The 21,492-nt window shown below is 42.4% G+C and overlaps 1 protein-coding gene across 1 annotated transcript in view; it reads right to left on the reverse strand.

The window, feature by feature from the left end:
- Positions 1-21,492, reverse strand: part of HELLS (helicase, lymphoid specific) — a gene marked incomplete in the record, with an annotated part of 1,428,613 nt that overhangs the window by 1,322,545 nt on the left and 84,576 nt on the right. Inside the window, 1 exon segment of the mRNA XM_044056152.1 lies at positions 7,024-7,142. Coding sequence (XP_043912087.1) covers positions 7,024-7,142 — 119 coding nt within the window.

Genomic DNA, 21,492 nt, shown 5'->3' on the forward strand with positions numbered 1-21,492 from the left:
TCCATGGTGGGGAATGCGTCAGGCACCTCAGGAGTGGGTACCAGTGTTGTCTTGGCCAGTCTGGAGCAATGAGAATCATCTTTGGTCTGTCTGTTCTGGTTTTTAATAGAACTTTGGGCAGCAGAGGAAGAGGTGGGAAGGCATAAACTGTCATTGATGTCCAACTGAAAGAGAGAGCGTCCACTCTCCAGGCCTTTGGATGAAAAATCCTTTAGCAGAATTTTGTCAATTGGTGATTTTTGTGGGAGGCAAAGAGATTTATGTCTGGCCTTCCCCATGCTTGAATTATCTCTGTAAAAACTTGAGGATGCAACTTCCATTCGTGTGGATCTGTCATATTTCTGCTTAGGTTGTCTGCCAGTGTGTTTTCCTTGCCTGGCAAGTACTGTGCTTGTAGTTCGATTTGTAAGTCCAGGGCCATGTTCCAAAGTGACATGGCCAGTCTGCATAGGGGGTATGAATGGGTTCCTCCCTGTTTGTTTATGTACCACATTACTGTGGTGTTGTCCGTCCTTATCAATAGCTGACCTGGTTGCAGAAGGTCTTTGAAACCTATAATAGAATTTATTACTGCTAGCATTTCCTTTTGATTGATGCTTTTCTTTTTGGGACCATTTGCCCTGAATGCACCGATCTGTCATGTGCACCCCCCAGGCGTAGTCCGAGGCGTCTGTTGTGATGACTTGATTTGCTTGAGGCTTGCTGAATGGGAGACCTGCGTTTGTTTGGCATGCTTGAGCCCACCACAGAAATTCCTTTTGAAGACATGGAATTAGTGGTATTATTGTTTCCAAACTGTGGCTGTGTTGAGACCATAGGTTTTTCAGGTACCATTGAAGTTTCCTCATATGCAGCTTTGCACATGGGATTAGTAAGATGCAAGATGCCATGAATCCCAGAGCCTGCAGGATTTTCCTTGCAGTCAGCCTGGTGCAATTTGCTAGGGTTCTGAAGTATTGAGTTAGTTGCCCCTGCTTCTCTGGCATGAGGTAGGCCATCTGGGTGTTTGTGTCCAAGTTGGCACCCAGAAAAATTATTTTCCGAGAGGGTATTAGCCTTGATTTCTTTTTGTTGACTGTGTATTCCAGAGAATTCAACAACATTATTACATAAAAACAAAAAAGTAGGCAATACTCCAAACCAAAAAGCCAAACAAAAATGCCAAAGACCACGAACTCTGCTCCTTCCACTACGTTACAAACCAGTTGATTCACAGATAACCCAGTTATTTGATAAATGCTTTTATTCACCACATATAACACATGCGTTTTCGTCCTAACCAAAGGCCTTCATCAGACAAATTACAAAAATTCACTCCAACTTAAATAGTTTATACTGCTAATAGTTTGATTCAAAATCCAATAAAATCATTGTTTTAAAATTCAGACAAATCACATTACACATTCCATGCATATTAATGTCTTCCTTTTAAAAGTGCCTTGTGCTTTAATTAATGTTACCCTATATACATTTATCGAGTCTTCTAATAACTATTTAAATATACAATAGTTAATTGCATATATAAATAAATAGCTGTTTAAAAACTTCTTATTAAAATGTTTCATTAAAAAGTTTCATTACAAAAAATGTTTTGTTCTAAAAAAATAGGACAAATATATTCATATATTCATTTATTCAAGTGAATTTCTTCTCTATCTAGTTTATGTATGCGTTTACCCCCTCTAGTGTCCATTTATTAAAATTACATTGAATTTAGTTTAATTAAATATTGTTAACTCTTATTTTAAGAAGTGGGGAAATGGTTATAAACTCATTCATTCCAGGTTTTGTACTTGCATCGAGGTTCACCTGCCACCAAAGTTCTTTACTTTCTAAAATTTCTTCCCATAGCCCACCTCTTTTGTCAGGTTTAATTTGATCTAACACAAAAAATTCATGTTTAAATTCAGTACAATTAATGGAATGTTTAAAAAAGTGCATTTGTGTGTTTCCCTTTTGATATGTCATATACATGTTCATATATCCTTCTTTTCAAATGCCTCTCAGTCTTCCCCACATAGAAAGATTGACATTTCTGACAGAAAACAAGATATATCACCCCTTTACTTTCACAATTATAATAATCATTACTATTTAACCATCTTTTTCTACTCTCAATGTAAACTTCCTCTTTGTTAATAATGTATGGACACTGCGGGCACCTACCACACTTGTATGTTCCCACTTTTTTCCTATCACACTGTTGTTTGGTGTTTACTTTCCTTTCCAATATACTCTTCAAATTTTGAGAATTTTTGTAGACTATTTTAGGTTGCATATTTATGACTTCATCTATGTCAGTCAAAACCGAAAATCTATTCCATTCAATATTCAAAAATTCTTTCATCCTTTGGTTGGAAGCATTATATTCCACTACTAAACTTCTTGCATATATTTCATGCTTGTTGTTATTTCCATTTGCCCCAGAATTGGAGTTTATGCTCTCAACGTCGATTCCCCTACCCAAAATGGGTTTAAATCTGTCCTTTCTACCCCTTTCAACTTCTTCCCTGATGTTACACACAAAATTTTCGGGGTATCCACGCTCTAAAAACATTTTCTCCAATGTTTTGCATTCTTGTTCAAAGTCCATTTCCAAACTAGTCATTCTTGACCCCCTTACATATTGCCCTTTGACAATATTTATTTTACTATGTAGGGGGTGAGCACTATTGTAGTGTAAAAAGGAATTTACATAAGTTTCTTTTCTAAACACTCTAGTTTCAAACTTCCCATTCCTTTTATATACTTCAACATCTAAGTATTTAAGTGCTTCACTACTAATAGAATATGTGAATTTTAAGAAACTCGTAGTTCCAGTGATGTACTCCATGAATTCCAAAAATCTCATGTGTCCCCCTACCCAAAAAATTACAATGTCATCCAGGAACCTGTGATAAATTAGCCAATATTTCTTGTAATCTGAGTTAAATATAAAATTTTCCTCCCATTTTGACAATACAATATTGGCATAAGTGGAAGCGCATGCTGCTCCCATAGAAACCCCTGATTTTTTGCTGGTAAAATTCTCCTTCAAATATTACAAAATTATATTTTAATACTAGATCCATAAGTGCAACACTAGCTATTTTGTCCTTATGACAAAGAGTTTTATCTTCAAAAACACTTTCTTCGAACATTTCCATCCCTTCTGTGTAAGGGATGCAATTAAATAAATCAATAATGTCAATAGTGACAAAAAGCATGTCTTCTTTGTACATCTCAGGTTTCAATTTGCTCAAAAAATCCCAGGAATCTTCAAGGATACTCTGGTTATTCACCCAAATATGTTTGGTTTTGTAATCTACAAATTTGGCTAAGGGTACAGTCTTAGACCCTTCAGCGGAAACTATGGGTCTTGGGGGGGGTCACATATTTTTATGGATTTTAGGTATCCCGAATATGGTAGCTATTCTCGGTTTATTCACTTCCAAGTATTTAAATGTTTTAATATTAATAACTTCATCAACTAGTAGGTCTTGTAACAAGTTGTCAATTTGTTTATAAGCAATATTAATCTAATTCAGGGAGGCCGCAGTATATATTTTCTCATTCCTCAAAATGGATTATTACATAAGCCAGATGTTTCAGAAGAATGTGCTTGCTGTCCGCTTGGATCAGGCAGTCGTCCAAATAGGGGTATATTTGTATCCCTTGAAGTCTGCAGTAGGCAATTACTGATGCCAGGCATTTCGTGAATACTCTGGGCGCAGTAGATAAGCCAAAGGGCAATGCAGAGAATTGATAATGGGTTGAACCTGCAAGAAATCTGAGGTATCTTCTGCAATTTTGTCTGATTGGGACATGCAGGTATGCCTCCTTGAGGTCCAATGTTACCAGCCAAGACTCCTTGCCCAGCATGGGAAGAAGCTGCTGTAGAGTGAGCATCTTGAATTTTGGTGCAGTAGAAATGTGTTTAGGATGGATAGGTCCAAAATAGGTCTCCAATCTTTTCCCTTCCTTGGTACCAGGAATAGTCTGGAATAAAAACCTTGACCTTGTTCGTTTGTAGGTACCTCTTGAATAGCTTTCATGTCTATGAGATCTGAAATTTGCCTTTGTGCCTCTGCCCTTTGATTGTGTGGCAGGTTTGGCATGCCTCTCATTTTTGGAAGGGTGTGAAAATGGAATCTGTAGCCTCTGTTTATAATGTCCAGGATCCATTTGTCTTTTGTGACAATATGCCAATTTTTTTGAAAATAATGCCAGTTTTCCGCCTAAGGGTGCTGCCATTTGAGTCTTGCTTGGCATGCAAAGGAGAAAGTCATTGGGCTTGCTTTCTGAATGGTTGCGAGTTATCCTCACCACCTCTTTGTGTAGGAGCTTGCCATTGTCTGCCTCTAAACGATCCTTGGGATTGCCCTCTGCCCCTCGGGCGCCTGTACCTACCTCTTTGGGGTCTGTTCGTGGCTGGAAAGGACCAATTTTTGGAAGGCCAATTTCTACTGAAACGTGGGGGTTGTACCTGTAGAAAATCTTTCACTGTTTGCATTGATTTAGCCTTTTCCTCCATTTTCCTTAATACCTCCTCAGCATTAGCACCAAATAATACATCCTTTTGCAGAGGGGCATCTAGTAATTTAGCTTTGACATGATCTGGTAAGGTTTGTTCCTTGAGCCAGGCATGTCTACGTAGGACTGATCCTGTAACAGCAGCTCTACATGAGGTCTCTAGAGCATCAAAACCACATTGTAAGGTATGTTTACCCACTTGTTCTGCACTATGCATCAAATCCTGCAACTCCTTCAAGTCTGGTTGTTCAGGTTGTGACATTTTACTTCTCAATTGTGATAACAAAAACTGTTGGTACTTTAGCATATGGAGCTGACAGTTTAAAACCCTCATGGTTAAGGTGGCCAAGGTATATACCTTTTTTCCCCACCTTTCTAAGGATCTGGAATCTCTCTCGGAAGGTAATGGATTTTTAGCAGTGGAGGCCTTAATTCCCTTGGGGCCCTGTGAGATAGTTTCTGGGTCAGCAGCATGGCTTTTGTATAGAAATTGGTGTGAGTCAGGAACCCTGTAGTACCTGTCAGGCTTGACTGGGGCTGGATGTAGAGAATCCAGGTTAAGGCAGGCCTCCGAGTACACATCATCTAGTATGTCCAAGACAGGAGGTATAGCCAGAGGCCTGTGCTGAGGTAGCAAGAGAAATTCCCTAAGCCTTTTCTTGGAATCAGAATAATCTTGGCCTTCCCAGAGGAAGTGTTCCCTTAAGGTATGCAAAGTTTCCCCAAATGAGTAATCCTCTGGGGGGGATACAGAGGGAACGGACTCCTCTGCATCAGAGTCTTCAAAAGGGGAGTAAGAATGTTCCTGTTCATCAGAGTGCTCTGATATAATGGAGCCCTGATCAGAGGAGGGGGATTCTTCCTCCACTCTGGGCCTTTTGTCCGGGGGGGGGGGGTGAGAACCCCTGATAAGAGTAATTAAATCCTCAGCCATTTTAAGCATCTGTTTTTTAGGCATGGGGCCTGGAGATGGGCCCTGTGTAGCTTGTCTCTTGGGATGCATGGCTGCTTTAGACTTCATGAAAGCCTTGATGGAAAAAGAAGAGGAAGGTCTGAAGACACCTTGAGAGGAGGTAGACCTGTCCACATTTTGAGATTCACCGCCACGAGTGGCTTCGGTATCTGTAGTCGGGGTGTGGGCCGAGGAGCCTGCGACCTCGGGCACAGGAGACACCGCCAAGGAAGCGTTGTCGGTAGTCAGGGGCTGCGTAGGCACCTCGCTGAGAACCGGACCACGTGTAGTCTGCTTTGGCGTGGTGTTGGTAGAGGCTGCGGACCTCGTGTGTCGGTTCTTATCTTTGCGCTTTTTAGACAAAACTGGAGTCGGAGTATCTGACGACATAATATAGTTAAAGTTTTTGCCAAAATAATGCTGGGCGAACTTCGCCCGACGCTTAATGGTGCGTTTGTTGAATGTAGCACAAAAACGACAGACCGAGACGTCGTGGTCTGGGCCTAAACAAGGAATACAGAGGGAATGGAAATCCTTATGCGGTATTTGCTTCCCACAAGAAATACAATTATTAACTTTGTCTGACATCGGTCTGAGGCAAGAAAAGTTTCCCCAACGGAGTACTTGGCTTTCAAGAAGACTTCGGTTGCAAAATTTTCGTAATTTCAGGAGCTGGCCGACCGGCACTTGCGAACTGCTTCTGCTTCGGGCACCGCGCGGCAAGAAAGACTGAAGAAAATGGCATCAGCTGGTTCTTTTATACCCCTGTCGCACTGACGTCAGGGCGACGACAACCGACGCCGGACCAAGACTTTGGAATTCTGCCGACCGAGGACCCGCCTGACGGCAGGAGAACCCATCTGTTATGACTGCAGCTGTATGCACGATGAACATCTGCTCAGCTATGGAAACATGTTAGCCAACCATCAATCCTCAAAAACCCGCAAGAAGAGTGTTTTTTGGCATCAGAAAGCTCTGAAGGGATGACACCCAGATGGCTGATTTTCCCCAGCCCTGCTAGTCGTCAACAGTTTGGACACGTGAAAGGTGCCCGTAAGTTGTGGAACCCAAATGGCTGTTATACTCTACCTAAAATATAACCCATACAGCTAAGGCTACTGCAGCAGTGATCAAATGATGAACATCACTTCGAATACCCATAACATTATTGCTAGTGTATTACTCCTAGTCTCCCACCGACGGTTCTTATAAATAAGCCAAGCAAAATTTGGAAAGCAATTTAAGTTTAAGACTTGCACTTACAAAAGCGAAGCATCAGCCATTCTACAACTCTGCTATTTTACACAGACCTTTACTTTGGGCAAACATCACTACTGAAACAATACACATTGAGGAAAAACAGTGAAAGGCACCTTACATTTTCTCCCTTTCAGTAGAACTCCACACCATTTACACACTAGCAAACAACACTACCACTAATAAAACCAGTACACATATATGCATCACGGACAGATAAGTTAGCTACGAAAACTACAACATTATAGACCATCTGAAAATGCAGGAAGAAAACAAAAAGCATGAGTACAAAACTGACTCACTTGTTCAAGCATCTTCCTCTCTTCCTCAACTCCTTCCTTTTCCAGTTTCTCCTCCTCTTTTATCATAGCGTCAGTTATAAAAGCCTCACTCAAGTTTTCGGACCCTTCATCGGTGCTTTCTATAAAAAAAAAAAAAAATAGTAAAAAAAAAATTTACTTCTCTATACATTTAGTGAAATATACAACTTTGGAGGTAGGTGTTCAGTATGCTGCCATAAGTAACATCCTAGTGCCCTTCCACTTTTCTCTTCAACTCCTTCTGGTACACTGATGGGCTCAGCCCACAACTACAGCCACTTTCACAAAGTAAAGGGATGGGAGAGGGAGATGAACAGTCCGGAACAGCTCATCTCTGGTGCTGTAACGATCCTCCCTCAAATGAGCATAAGCAAAACATAAGTAAGCCTGAGGGGAAGGATATATACTTGCTTTAAGAAAAAGTCATACTGCTGCAATCTTCCACTCCACCAGGAGGTGTACACTCTGGAGGCTAGATTTCTCAGTCACTAACAATCCGGTGGAGTTGACTGTTTTCTCGTTACAACGTTGTGTTCAATGTATCAGACCACTGCTGCTAAGAGGCCAATTCATCCTGTTAGATAATCTCTCATTCTCAGCCAAGTTCAGATGCTTTTCGGATTGTCAGTTCAATCGAAATTACAGACTCAGAGGGATTTCAGAATAATGCAGTACTTATTCATTTGGTATCCAAGTAGGCAGCATAACCCAGAGACTTCTCTCAGCTTCACATCATGCAACAGCAGAAAGCACAGACACTAAATTAATACATTAAACAAGACATGCAAAAATGTAATATGTATGTGTGTGTATATTATATTATATATATATATATATATATATATATATATATATATATATATATATATATATATATATATATATAAAAAATTTATAAACAAGTAATTGCCAACAATTATTTATTTTATTTTACATTTGTTGACCGGGATAGTCCAACTGGAGTCATGTCCATTTTCAATGGAGGCCCAGTGAGATAAGCTCCGAGTTATCAGATACAATAATACAAGTAATGAAAGATTACATAAATGATACTATCAAAGAATACATAGGCAGACATGAGATGCACCTGGTTATAGTCAGGAGAAAATTAACAATAAAAAGTTAGTTGGGTTATTCACATTCACGTTGACAGTTAGCCAGGCTTGTAGTAGTGGCAAATCCAGTTAAATGTCATATGTTGTTTGAGTTTAGTTTTAAAATGTCCTAGGGAGGAGAGCAAAGTAATACACCTGAAGTAAATTCCAGGCTCTGCCTGCAGCGTTAGCAAAGAGGGTGTCTCCAGCTGCGTTGTTGATTTTGATTGTCTGAATTAGACGTTTGTTCGAGGATCTTGGATTGTTGTGGGGGGTGATAACATTTTGAAGGGCTGGTGTGTTATCTGGGTTATAGAGGATTTTGTTAGCCATGATCAGCAGGTTATATATTGGATGAGACTGGGAAGTTCCAGCCATCCAAGCTGTTTTAGGTTGATGCAATGGTGTGTTTTAAAAGGCAGTCCAGTGGCAAACCTGGCAATATGATTGTAACAGGTTGACAGTCTATTTAGTACAGATTTGTTTAGACTGGAGAGAAGGGGGGAGGCATATATAAAAGTGTTGAGAGTAGGTGAGAGCGAGCTATAGCCATCTTAGCTGCAGGGGTTAGGAAGGCTTTTATTCTATACAGTGACCCAAGTTTTTTATTGATGTTCCTGAGTGAATGATTCACATGAAGGTCAAACTTTAGGTCATTGTCAATAATGACACCTAGTAATTTTGCAGAGGGGTCAGGGAAGATTATTGTCCCATCCTTTTGCATTTATAGTGAAGGTGAAGGCGGCAGACCTATGAGATGAAGAGAACAGCAGCATTTTAGTTTTTTTGGGATTTACTAACAACCTACGTTCAGAGAGCCAGTTTTTTATGGTATTAAAGGTGGACTGAGTAGCGACCCTCAGGTCTGTGGGAGAAGTAGCTGAGCAAATCAGGGTGGAGTCATCGTATTGAATACAGCAGATGTTTGGTATGACTGTATACAAGTCATTAATAAAGATGGAAAACAGTAGGGGCCCTAATATGGAGCCTTGTGGTACTCCAAGGGTGTTTGGTAATAGGTTAGAGAGCTTGTTCTGCCATAGGACAGCCTGTTGTCTCCCATTAAGGTAGGATGTAAACCAAAGAAGGGTTTTGGTATCTAGGTGGAAAGTTTGCAAAGTGCGAACCAGAAGTTGGTGGTCAACCATGTCAAATGTCTTGGAAAGATCCAAGAATAGGGCAGAGGATATGTGATTATTGTTACGGTTATTGTTTATGGTATTGGTAAAAGCCATTAATGCTGAGGTTGTGCTATGGTGTGGACGAAAACCATGCTGGGTATCCACCATGAGGTGATTTTGGATTAGGTGGTGCATAAATTGTTTTTGTATACATTTTTCCATAATCTTTGCAAGTGGAGAAAGTACAGCTATAGGTCTATAACTGGAGAATTCCGTAGAGGAATCTCTTTTATGTAGTGGGATTACGTAGGACTTTTTCCAAATGGTGGGAATTTTAGCTTCTGCTATGGTACGATTGATTAGTATTGATATTGGATAGGCAATGGCATCAGCTGATTTTTTAAGGTACTCGGAGGGGAGTTGGTCAGCGAAGTGTGTGGTGGGTTTTAATTTTCTGATCAAGTTACGGATAAGTAATGTGGACACTGGATGGAAGGAAAACAAGAGTCGTTTTTTAGAGGTTGTAGTATCAGGGGCAGGGGAGCTAGGATGTAATTGGCTAGCTAGGGCTTGAATTGTTTCAGTAAAGAAATTATTAAAACTGTCAGAGACCTCCTCTGGGGATTTATCACTGATGGCAGCAGGGATAGGTGTAGATGTTTTTCCAGGGCGAAGTCGATTGTTCAGCTCTGCCCAGAACTTCTGAGGATTGTTCTGGTTAGTTGTCTGTAAAATTACAGTAGAATTGTTTTTTGTCCTGTAGAATACATTTTTTTTATTTAATTCCTATCATGCCTATATTTAACATGATCATGAGGGTTTTTTGTGGAACACCACTGAGCCTATAGTTTGTTTCTGCTGGTAATTTTTAGTCTGTTCCAATTACTTAAAACTGAATTAAGGAACACCAGCTGTGTGTGTAGAAAGAAAGCTCTGCCAGCAACCCCCATGGCCAGAGTTCAATCAGCAGCTCAAGCAGCTATAGGAGCTGGTTGGGGAGGATGAGAGTAAAGGGGTATCTGTTCTTGGTCTGCCCATTCTTGGAAGAGGGATCAAGTGTTACATAAGTGGAGCATGAGTGTTTTAATGAGCTACCTGCACACATGAACACAAGCTAAGAGTGTGCATGGAGGCATATTTTTGGTGGCCAGCAGCACCGAAGCAGAGTTCATCGAGCCATAGCAAGAGAAGAGGGATGCTCAAAACAGGAGGAATATTAAGCTAGCCTGTTCCCTATTACACCACTCATCACGGGGGGAGCAAATGGGTTAGATAACATCTTGGGATGGAATAAATGGGTCATAGGACTCTCACCTAGCCCTGGGATGCTTGACTCTTGCACTCGGATGGCATTAACAGGCCACATCAATGACGATAGTAGAGCCACAGGTCTGGCAGGGGAGGGGGAAACTGAAAGTTATATTATAACCTACTGAGGGAAGAATCAAACATTACTAGCGAAAACTGGCACATCATCTGAAGGTACAGTAAAACCGAAACGCATATATTCATCCTCAGCAGATGCTGATTTGGGGGACTTTAGGGATTGTTTGTTAAGACATTCAGCAAAAAGCTGAAGTGCAATCCATTCACTTAAAGGATGCTTAAAAAAAAACTGATCTGAAACTAAAAGCAACATGTTTCTTTGCCCATCAAGAAAACTAATACAGGAGTCGGACAATTTGTTCATATTTTAAGAACAGGCAGAAGTTGAATAGAAGCCAGTTTAAAACTAGACAAATAGGACACCAGTTTGCATATTTACAGTAAGACTAGCAGCTATTTTTGTGTGCGAGTGAGAGATCACACAAACTCAGTTACTCAGACAGATTTGTTAAAAGTATACCAAAAGGTAATGAAATTAGACAACCATTTGGAAATGGTCTGTTTTGACACAGGTTGTACATTCTTCTGATCTTTACAAGAAATAATTGATCAGAAGATCTGAGAGATACAGCTCTGTCAATATAGTACCAGGGTTGTCTGTGGACATCCAAGATATGAAGTATCCTTTTCTCCATCATTTTAGATTCACCAAAGAAAAATGGGGAGATGGATAGCTTGGCTTAAAGGAAACTTGGGACACCATTTCAGGCATAAAAGGAGGATTAGCTCTCAAAGAAACCCCATCCCTACTGGAAAAGAAATTGGGTTGGCTCATCACAAGAGGATGAAACTCCAATACCCTTCTAGCAGAGGTCAGAGTAATCAGAAAAAAAATATTTTTCATGTTAAGAATCTCAAATCAGCCAGATCAGTTTGTAAGGGGCAAGGGTTACCTTCTCTAAAACAAAATTAAGATCCCAAGAAGGGGCCATGGGTTTATTTGGCAGCATGTTAAGCAACACACCTCTCAAGAAAATTCTGACATCAAACTGTCTTGAAAGAGGAAGAACTAGGGCAGACATGCTGAAGTGGCCAATATGGACCTTGATACAGGAATAAGAAAGGTCATAGGAAAGACTTTCTTGCTCCATTAGCACCTACTACACGTCCTCAGTAAACAGGTGCCTATAAGGAACCAAGACCTTATCATGTAGGCAGTCAAATGAAAATAACTGATGTCACAGTGTATTGAACACTTCTGTTCTTGCGCGAGTAGATCCAGTCTATGAGGAAGCTTGTGGTAATTGCACCTGACCATTTAAAAAGAAAGGAGAATCACAGGTGCCTAGGCCAGAAGGGAGTCACCACAATAATCTTGGGGGATTCATCTTAAAAAGTACCCTGGATATTATTGGAAAAGGTAGAAAAGCATACAGGAACATTCATGTCCAAAGAAAAGGAATCTGCCTTCATGGCCTTCTTGCAGAGACTCCTGGAACAGAATCTTGCTAGTTGATTGTTCAAACAGGAGGCAAAAAGGTCTGCTTGAGGAACTCCCCACAGATGGATCAAATTTTGGAAGACCTCCTGATCTAGTTTCCAGTTGTGAGGTCCGCCTGGTAAGGAATGCCACCCCCCCCCACCCAGAAAGGAGGAATTTCCTCCCACTGACATCTGTAATCTTGATGAATGATTTCATAGGTAAGTACTAGGCTATCGGCCCAAGGGCCTAAGTAAGACTAGCCAACAAGGTTCCCTGGCTTACGCCACCCAAGAAAGTCATTAGTTTGTCAGAACCCACTTGTCTAAAGCAATCTGCTGCCAAAGGAAAAAAAAAAATATTACAACTTTCTGGAAGAAAAAAGGGGCCAAGATGGGAGTCCGTCACAATATCTCTTGACTAGTCAGACATACTGGACTATCCTTGGTTCTGGGAGGTTAGGGGGGACTCCTTGGTTCTGGGAGGTTAGGGGGGACTTCTTGGAACTCCTTTGTCATTCCTTCTTGTATGTCTGTTAAACTAAATTCTCTTGAGACTGTTCATTCTGTTTTCTGCCAAAAATGAAAAAGGGGAAAAAAAATCCCTTGAACAATTCAGAAAAAGGAGAGCTGAAAAATCTTAGATTCCCTGGATCATCTTTGCCCCCTTCATCTCACTTTTTGATCACCTATGCAGCAGAGAGGCCAAACACTAAATCTTTATCTAAATGGAGAATTTAAAATTTTCATTTTAACATCATGTGAAAGGTTCTACGAATGCAGCCATGCAAACCTCCTTAAAACAGTACCAGTGGTCATAGCCCTGCAAGAAGTTTCAACAGTCATACAACACACTGCAAACAGTGAGTAGTGACCTGAGCAAAAGAACAAAGTTATTTAAATCAGATTTTCCTCAAAAGAAGAAAACAGCAGATAAAACATTCCTCATACTTCATAATTTGGCAGAACAAGCTTTAACATATGAACTTCACAATTCCAAATTCTGACAACCAAAGTTGTCCAGAAGTATATACTTTCCCCAGATACCTATCAATAACTTTCTCCATCCTTATCAGAAAGAGTAGGACTGGAATTAACTAAGTGCTTATCAGCAGTGAGATCAAATAAGGCTATAGCTGTGGACCAGATCTGGTAATAGTGTATAAACATTTTTAAAAGACCGAGGAATTTTATACATCCTATCTGCCCTTTTTATGGACAGCCAGCTGACCAACAAGAAAACTGCATACATTAACAAACAAATTCTCAAACAGGTGTGTGTTCTGGAAAATCCTTCTGCTAGTGGAGATGAAAGGGTGAAGTTGGCCCCATGTGACTACTGCAGAGGTCAATCATCAATGAGTGTGACTCTTGCACATTGGTGCGAGATGGATGGGAAAATGAAGGGGCTGATGAATCAACCACTGAACACACAGGGACCACTGCAGGATCTTGCGCAAGGTACCACTATGATTGAAGCTGCCACTGAACCCAGAAGATGGAGAATCAGTCTCGCTTGAGGGTTTGAAGAAAAAAAAAGATCTCAGAGAAGTTTGGTGATGGAGAAACAGAACTTGTAATTTTGGAAGCTGGCAATTTGGGAAATTGTACTTGGGTAGTACTCTATGAACTCTGTTGTCTGTGTCAGCTGACTTTTGCTTAGGATTTACTGTGATGCTCAATAAATAGAGAGATTGTGACAGCTGATATGACAACCCAACCCAATGTAGAAAAATGGGGTTGATGATGATGATGACGATTATTGTAATGCCCAAGTATGGAGCCAGATGGAGCAAAAAGTCCCTGCACTGGATAAGCAGATCCTTGGTAGGTGCTGTGAGGAGCCAGTGATCTAAATAGAGGGACATCTGGGACCTTTGCAGCTTTATATATGCTGCTACTACTGTCATGCATTTGGTGAACACCTTGGGGGCTGTGGTGAGATCAAAGAACAGTGCTCTGAATTGAAAGTGACTGGCTCCCTGTTGAGAAAGAAGAAGCCTCCTGGACTGCCTTGCTATTTTGACATAGTAGTGGTGCCCTTAAGATCTATTGAGAAGATCCACTCGTCCTTCATCAGAAAAGGTAGAATGGACTGTACAGTGACCATCTGGAACTTTGTTTTACAAACTGATTCAGATAACAGTTCCAAAATAGGCCAGAGGTCCCAGTTTTCCAGAACCAAAAAGAATCTCGATAGACTTTAGATCCTTGCTGGTCTGGTGGGGCCTCCTTAAAGCCAACGTTTCTAGCAACTCTGATACTTCTGCCTCTGCCAATTCCCTCTGAATGGATGGAACATTGTGAATTCTCACTGCTGGGGGAAAAGCAATGGAATAATAATATTGCCTATGATGATTATCTTGTACACCCATGAATCTTGGGTGATGGCTAACTAGGTGTGAGGATTCAGAGATGAGCACCCCCAACTGCCTCCAGAGTAAGGCTGGTGGTCAACCATTTAGGAGAGCTGACGGGGCTTTCTGGTAAAGGGACCTTGAAACCCTTGATTCTGCTGCCAGACGCTGCCCTGGGGCAACATCCACTGAAATTATCCCCCTGCCTGTGGGGGGTGTCTTACAACACAATTGTCTAGGGCAAAACCTAATTTTAAATAATACCAACCTATGAAAACCCTGGGACTTTCAAAATCATATCTACCTTTCCAGTTCCAGGGGTGAAAAAGTGACTGTCTTGCCCTCCAGTTCACTTCTTTTGAGAGCAGCTTTGACCTTCAGTCTAAAAACAGTTGAACCATCAAAAGGAACACTGATGAAAGTAGTCAACGTGCCATCAGCTCTGTTGGAAAGCAGGTGCATGGACATGCTGGATTTTGACTGAAGGATAGACACCTGCAACTCTACAGTTATTTGTATGTCTGCAACCAATTTACCCGAGAGGGAGATGGACAGTTCAAATCCCTCTGGAATAGTCATACAAGGGAAAGTGACTGAAGCACAAGTCCATTTCCCAAACTTGTCTAATGCCCTGGACTCCCTGTTGGGGGATGGACAAAGGTGATCTTTTTGGAAAGCTCCCTTTTAATGCCTGCTGTAACCACCATGCAATCTGCCAGGGGACGTTTATACCAATGGAACCTGATCCTGGGGGCTAAGAAAATTTTATGGGAATAGGCTTCACCATAAAGTATAGTTTTGTACCTACCATAAATGTAGATGTTCGAGTGGTTATACTGCTGCAGTCATCACACTTGGGTTATCCTGTCGTCAGGCGGTCCAGCAGTCGTCCGAATCCTAAAGTCCTGGTCCAGCATCGGTTGTCATCGCCTCTTCCCTGACGTCAGTGCGACAGGGGTATAAAAGAGATAGCCGACGCCATTTTCTTCAGTTTTTCTTGCCCCAGATGTCAGGTACCCCCAACTAGGAAGGCAATACAATAGCTATGCAACAATACCTTAGTAGATAAACAGTATTACTAGCTCTTAGCAATAACACCATATAGACATGCATCCAATTGATTGATGTACATGGAGTTGTAACTAACACCCTGGTATGTAGAAGGGATGGAGGGAGGGTAACTTGGACTGCAGCAGTATAACCACTCGAACATCTACATTTACGGTAGGTACAAAACTGTACTATGTTCATTGTGCTATACTGCTGCAGTCATCACACTTGGGTAGAATCCCAAAGCTATGGAAGGGTGGCTGGTACTAAACTGGGTTAGGTGATGCTAGGATGCCCTGCAGAACTGCAGTGGCAAAACCAGCTCTGGTTTTTGAGTATAATGGAAGGTGGTAGTGCTTGGTAAAGGTGTGCACTGAACTCCAAGTAGCTGCCTCCAGAATGTCTTTGGTTGGAACCCCTCTGAGAAAGGCTGCTGAGGTTGTAGTAGCCCTGGTAGAATGGGCTCTAATACTGACAGACACTGCCTTCCCATGGTGCGAGTAGCAAAAGCGGATGCAATGTGCTATCCATTTGGAGATGGCCTGTTTTGAAATAGCCTTTCCTTGTGAACCTGCAGCATATGATACAAAGAGTTGGTCAGTTTTTCTGAAAATCTTTGTCTTATCTAAATAGTAAACGTAGCTGTCTGAATGTCCAAAGAGTGAAGGATCCTTTCTCCTTTATTCTGTGGATTAGGATAAAAGGTGGGTAAATGAACGGTCTGGTTCAAAGCTACACTGGATATTACCTTGGGCATGAAGGTAGGGTTAGTTCATAGACAGACTCTGTCCTGATGGAAAATGATGAAAGGTTCCAATGCCATAAGTGCCTGTAGTTCTGAGACCCTGCGTGCTGAGGTAATAGCCAGTAACAAGGCTGTTTTCCAGGACAAGTATTGTAGTTCTGCTGAGAAGGCTGGTTCGAAAGGAGGCAGTGTTAACTTTTCTAAAACGAAGTTCAGGTCCCAAGTTGGTTTTGGTGGTTTTCTGGGGGGTCTTATATTCTTAGCCCCTCTGAGAAACTGCCTAAGTAAAGGGTGTGAGAAAATTGGAGGATCCGTATTATATCGAGCTGAAATGGCTGAAGCATGGATCTTAATGGAGGAGAAGGAAAGGCCTTTGTGTAGCATCTCAGTTAGGTATTGCAGTATGTGAGGAATGTTTGGTATCTAGGGATTTTGACCTTTAGCCTGGTGCCATGCACAAAATCTTTTCCATTTGTCTGAGTAAGTCTTCCTGGTGCTGGGCCTCCTGGCCTCCAAAATGACATTCAGGACGTCCTTTGAGAGAAGTGTTGATTGATAATTTAAGGAATTCTCCATGCAGCTAAATTTAAAGTTCTGAGCTGGCTGTGACGGGTTTGAGAGTTTTTCTGAGTCAACAGTAGTGGGAATTGGGGCAAGATCCATGGAGGGCTGTGAGTCAAGTTCCTTAGTAATGGGCATCAGTGCTGGCGTGGCCAGTCCGGAGCAATGAGGATCATTTGTGGCCTCTCTGATCTCACCTTCAATAATACCTTGGTCAATAGAGGTAGTGGGGGGAAGGCATAGACTGTCAGCGTTGTCCAACTGAATGATAGAGCGTCCACTTTCCAGGCTAGGGAGTGATAAGTCCTTGTGCAGAATTTTTGTAATTGGCAATTGTTGGGGGAGGCAAATAGATCCATGTCTGGACATCCCCATCTTTGAGTTATCATTGAAAATACTTGTGGGTGTAGTCTCCACTCATGAGGGTCTGCCATATTTCTGCGTAATTCGTCTGCCAATATGTTTTCCTTTCTTGGCGGGAATTGTGCTTGTAGTTGTACTTGGTAGGTCAATGCTGTGTTCCATAAGGTCATAGCCTGTCTGCATAAAGGGTAGGAGTGTGTTCCTCCCTGTTTATGTACCACATAACTGTGGTGTTGTCTGTCCTTATTAGAAGTTGTCCTGGATGCAAGAGGTCCTTGAAGACTGTCAGTGCATTTTGCACAGCTAGCATCTCCTTTTGGTTGATGTGAAGATGCATTTGTTTTGCAGACCATTTGCCCTGTATGCACTGTCCTGCCATATGTGCTCCCCAGGCATAGTCTGAAGAATCTGTTGTCATGGTTTGGTTTGCTGGAGGCAAGATGAAAGGAAGACCCTTGTTTATTTAACATGCTTGAGCCCACCATAGAACTCTTTTTGAAGGCAGGGAATGATAGGTATACTTGTTTCGAGGCTGTGCCTGTGTTGAGACCATACACTTTTCAGGTACCATTGTAATTTTCTCATATGCAGCTTTGCATATGGGATTAGTTGAATGCATGATGCCATGAACCCCAATGCCTGCAGAATTTTCCTTGCAGTGAGCTGGGTAAAAGTTGCTATCTGTTTGAAGTATTGAGTCAATTGTTTTTGTTTGTCTGGAGTGAGGTAAGCCATCTGGGCCGTTGTATTTAAGCCGGCACCCAGGAATATTATCTGTTGCGAGGGTATTAGTTTTGACTTCTTTTTGTTTACTGTGTACCCTAGGCAACTGAGCAGCTGTGTTACAAAAGCCAGATGCTGTAATAGAATGTCCTTGCTGTCCGCTTGGATCAGGCAGTCGTCCAGATATGGATACATTTGTATTCCTCGTTGTCTGCAATATACAATTACTGATGCCAGGCATTTTGTAAATACTCTGGGCGCAGTAGATATGCCAAAGGGCAATGCAGAGAATTGATAATGCGTTGTACCTGCCAAAAATCTGAGGTATCTTCTGCAATCTTGTCTGATAGGGACATGCAGGTATGCCTCTTTGAGGTCCAACGTTACCAGCCAAGACTCCATGCCCAGCATGAGAAGGAGCTGCTGTAGTGTGAGCATTTTGATTTGGGTACCGCCAGGTATGTGTTCAGAATTGAGAGGTCTAAAATGGGCCTCCAGGCTTTGTCCTTTCTTGGGACTAGAAACAGTCTTGAGTAAAAACCTTGACCTTGCTCCTTTGTAGGTACCTTCTGAATTGCTTTCATATCCATGAGAGCTGAAATTTGTGTTTGAGCCTCTGCCCATTGGTTTGGAGGCAGATTTGGCATGCCTCTCATCCGTGGTAAAGTGTGGAAATGAAATCTGTAGCCTCGGGTAATAATGTCTAGAATCCATTTGTCCTTTGTTATGATGCGCCAATTTTGTGGAAATAGAGCCAGTTTTCCTCCCAAAGGTGCTGCCAGGGCAATTTTGCTTGGCAGGAGAAGAGGGAAGTCATTGTGTTTGTTTCCTGAAGGGTTGAGATCTTTCGTCTCCACCTCTTTGAGTTGTTGTATGCCATTGTCTAGGCCTGAAAGAACCTTGCGGTTGGCCTCTGCCCCTTGGGTGCCTATACCTACCTCTTTGGGGTCTGTCTGATGCAGGAAAGGACCAGTTTTTTGATGGCCAGTTTCTGCTGAAATGAGGAGGTTGCACCTGTAAAAAATCTTTAACTGTTTGCATAGATTTTGCCTTTTCTTCCATTTTCTTTAAAACTTCCTCTGCTTTGACACCAAATAACAAATCTTTCTGCAATGGAGCATCCAATAACTTTGCTTTGACATGTTCTGGTAAGGCTTGTTCTTTAAGCCAAGCATGCCTATGTATTACAGACCCTGTGACAGCTGCTCTACATGAGGCTTCCAATTAATCAAAACCACACTGTAAGGTATGCTTTCCCACCTGTTCTGCTGCATGCAGCAAATCCTGCATCTCTTTAAAATCAAGTTATCTGTCTGAGGGATCAGTTTCTGCTTTAACTGTGTAATCAAATACTGTTGGTATTTTAGCATGTGGAATTGGCAGTTTAATGCCCTCATGGCCAAAGTGGCAGACGTATACACTTTCTTTCCCCATCTTTCTAATGTACTGGAATCTCTTTCAGAAGGAAGTGGATTCTTAGCAGTAGAGGCCTTAACCCCTTTGGGACCCTGGGAAATGGTCTTGGGGTCTGCAGTAGGGCTTTTGTATAGAAACTTATGAGCATCAGGAACTCGGTAGTATCGGTCTGGTTTAGCTGGTGCTGGAGGTAAGGAATCTGGGTTTAAACTGGATTCAGAGAAAACATCCCCGTTGGGGCTGGCGTCAGAGGAGTGAGGTGGAACCGGTTCCTGAGGCCCAACTGCTTCAGTTTGAGAGGCCGCCAGAATTTCTGAATTTGCGGTAATCAGGGGCTGCGAAGGCGCCTCGCTGAAAACCGGAGAACCGGTGTCGGGCCTTGCTGAGGCCTCGGTATCTGGTCTTGGCCTTGGCTGCCGGTCCTTATCTTTGATTTTTTAATCATTGCTGATGTCGGTTGCTCCAACGGCATGCTATAGTTATATTTTCTGCCAAAATAATGCTGGGCGAATTCTGCCAGATGCTTAATTGTACGTTTGTTGAACCTAGCACAAAACCGACAACCAGAGACGTCGTGGTCTGGGCCTAGGCAAGGAATACAATAAGAATGAAAATCCTTATGAGGTATTTGCTTCCCACAAGAAATACAATTATTAACTTTGTCTGACATCGGTCTGAGGCAAGAAAAGTTTCCCCAACGGGGTACTTAGCTTTAGAGAAGACTTCGGGCTGAAACTCTATTCGAAAATTTCAGGAGCTGGCCGACCGGCACTTGCGAACTGCTTCTGCTTCGGGCACCGCACGGCAAGAAAGACTGAAGAAAATGGCGTTGGCTGTCTCTTTTATACCCCTGTTGCACTGACGTCAGGGAAGAGGCGACAACAACCGACGCCGGACCAGGACTTTGGGATTCGGCCGACTGCAGGACCGCCTGACGACAGGATAACCCAAGTGTGATTACTGCAGCAGTATAGCACGATGAACATAGTGTTTCGTCCAAGCCTGCTAAGAGACCATCTGAAAGCAGGGCCACCTGGGAGGTAGATGAGCCCTGAAAAGCCTTGAAGAACACTGACACCTCTATGGAGGGGGTTTCAGTGGATCAGCCCCCTCTCCACTTCACCAATTTGAGGACAGCTCCAAAGGAGGAGAGGTTTTCCAGGAGAGATGTTGGGGTCCCTCCCCTTCCTTGAAGTTAGTATCCTCAGTGAGAGACTCCTGGGAAGAGTCAAGATGTCTACTTTGCAAGTCTATTTGCAGTGAACTTCTCCAGTGGGAGGTTCCAGAGAAGGCTCAGAGCCAGAAATGCCACGTGATCTTAAGGTTTAACGAGGTTGGATGTCCCTATCTAGTAGGATAAGCGGAAATCGTACCAGGATCCAAGGGAGGACAGTTCCAAGTGGATATGAGCCATCTCCTCTCTTGGTCTGGACAGATCACTCTAAAAAGCCAAAGATGACCCTCTTGGAACAGATACGGCCTAAGAAAGCACTTCCCCAGCCACAATCCAGCTTGGCTTTCAAGCAGACATTGGAGCAGAGCTGTCCAAGGCTAAAACACTTACTGGCAGAGAAGGCTTTGAAACCGTCTGAGTCAACCCATGCATCTCTGCCTCAACCTCTCGGCTCTCAGACCCTTCCTGAGCCAATGCAGCCAAAACTGAAAGGTTAAGGGGAACCCGAGTCAAAACTGGCTGTGCTCTCAACTCTGGCAAGGACCTCTCGTAGGCACCACTCAAACATGGGCACCAGATCTGATGGCCAGACCACAGAAAAACAGATTAATAATGGAATCTGTTAAATGCTAACAAACAGCACTTGACGGGGTAGGCACCAAGAGAAGCCCGATCTGAATTTGGAGAAATTTTTGAATGATACTATCGACACCTGCTTCAAAAAGGCTCCTTGATAAGTGAATGGACCTGAATGAACATGCCACTGACTGCAGTCCGGAAGATATGTGGAAGGGTCTATCATGTAGAACAGGAGAAGGGAGATGTAGATGGTCTGGCCCAGGTAAAAAATGGCAGGGTGGAGATGGAGATCAGATCCTAGGCCGGTTCTGCCCTGTGATAGGATCAGAGATCCTTGGAGTTTTTGGCACAGGGCCAAAAAGACCTGACAGATCGAGGAATCCCTTATGAGATTTTTCATTTCCTTTGTCTTTTTCTCTTTCTTTCTCCTTAGGTCTTGCTCTCTTCTTGCTCCTTTGCTTTA

This window comes from Protopterus annectens, chromosome 14.part0, assembly GCF_019279795.1.
Source record: "Protopterus annectens isolate FY-2018-M chromosome 14.part0, PAN1.0, whole genome shotgun sequence".
NCBI lineage: Eukaryota > Metazoa > Chordata > Ceratodontiformes > Protopteridae > Protopterus > Protopterus annectens.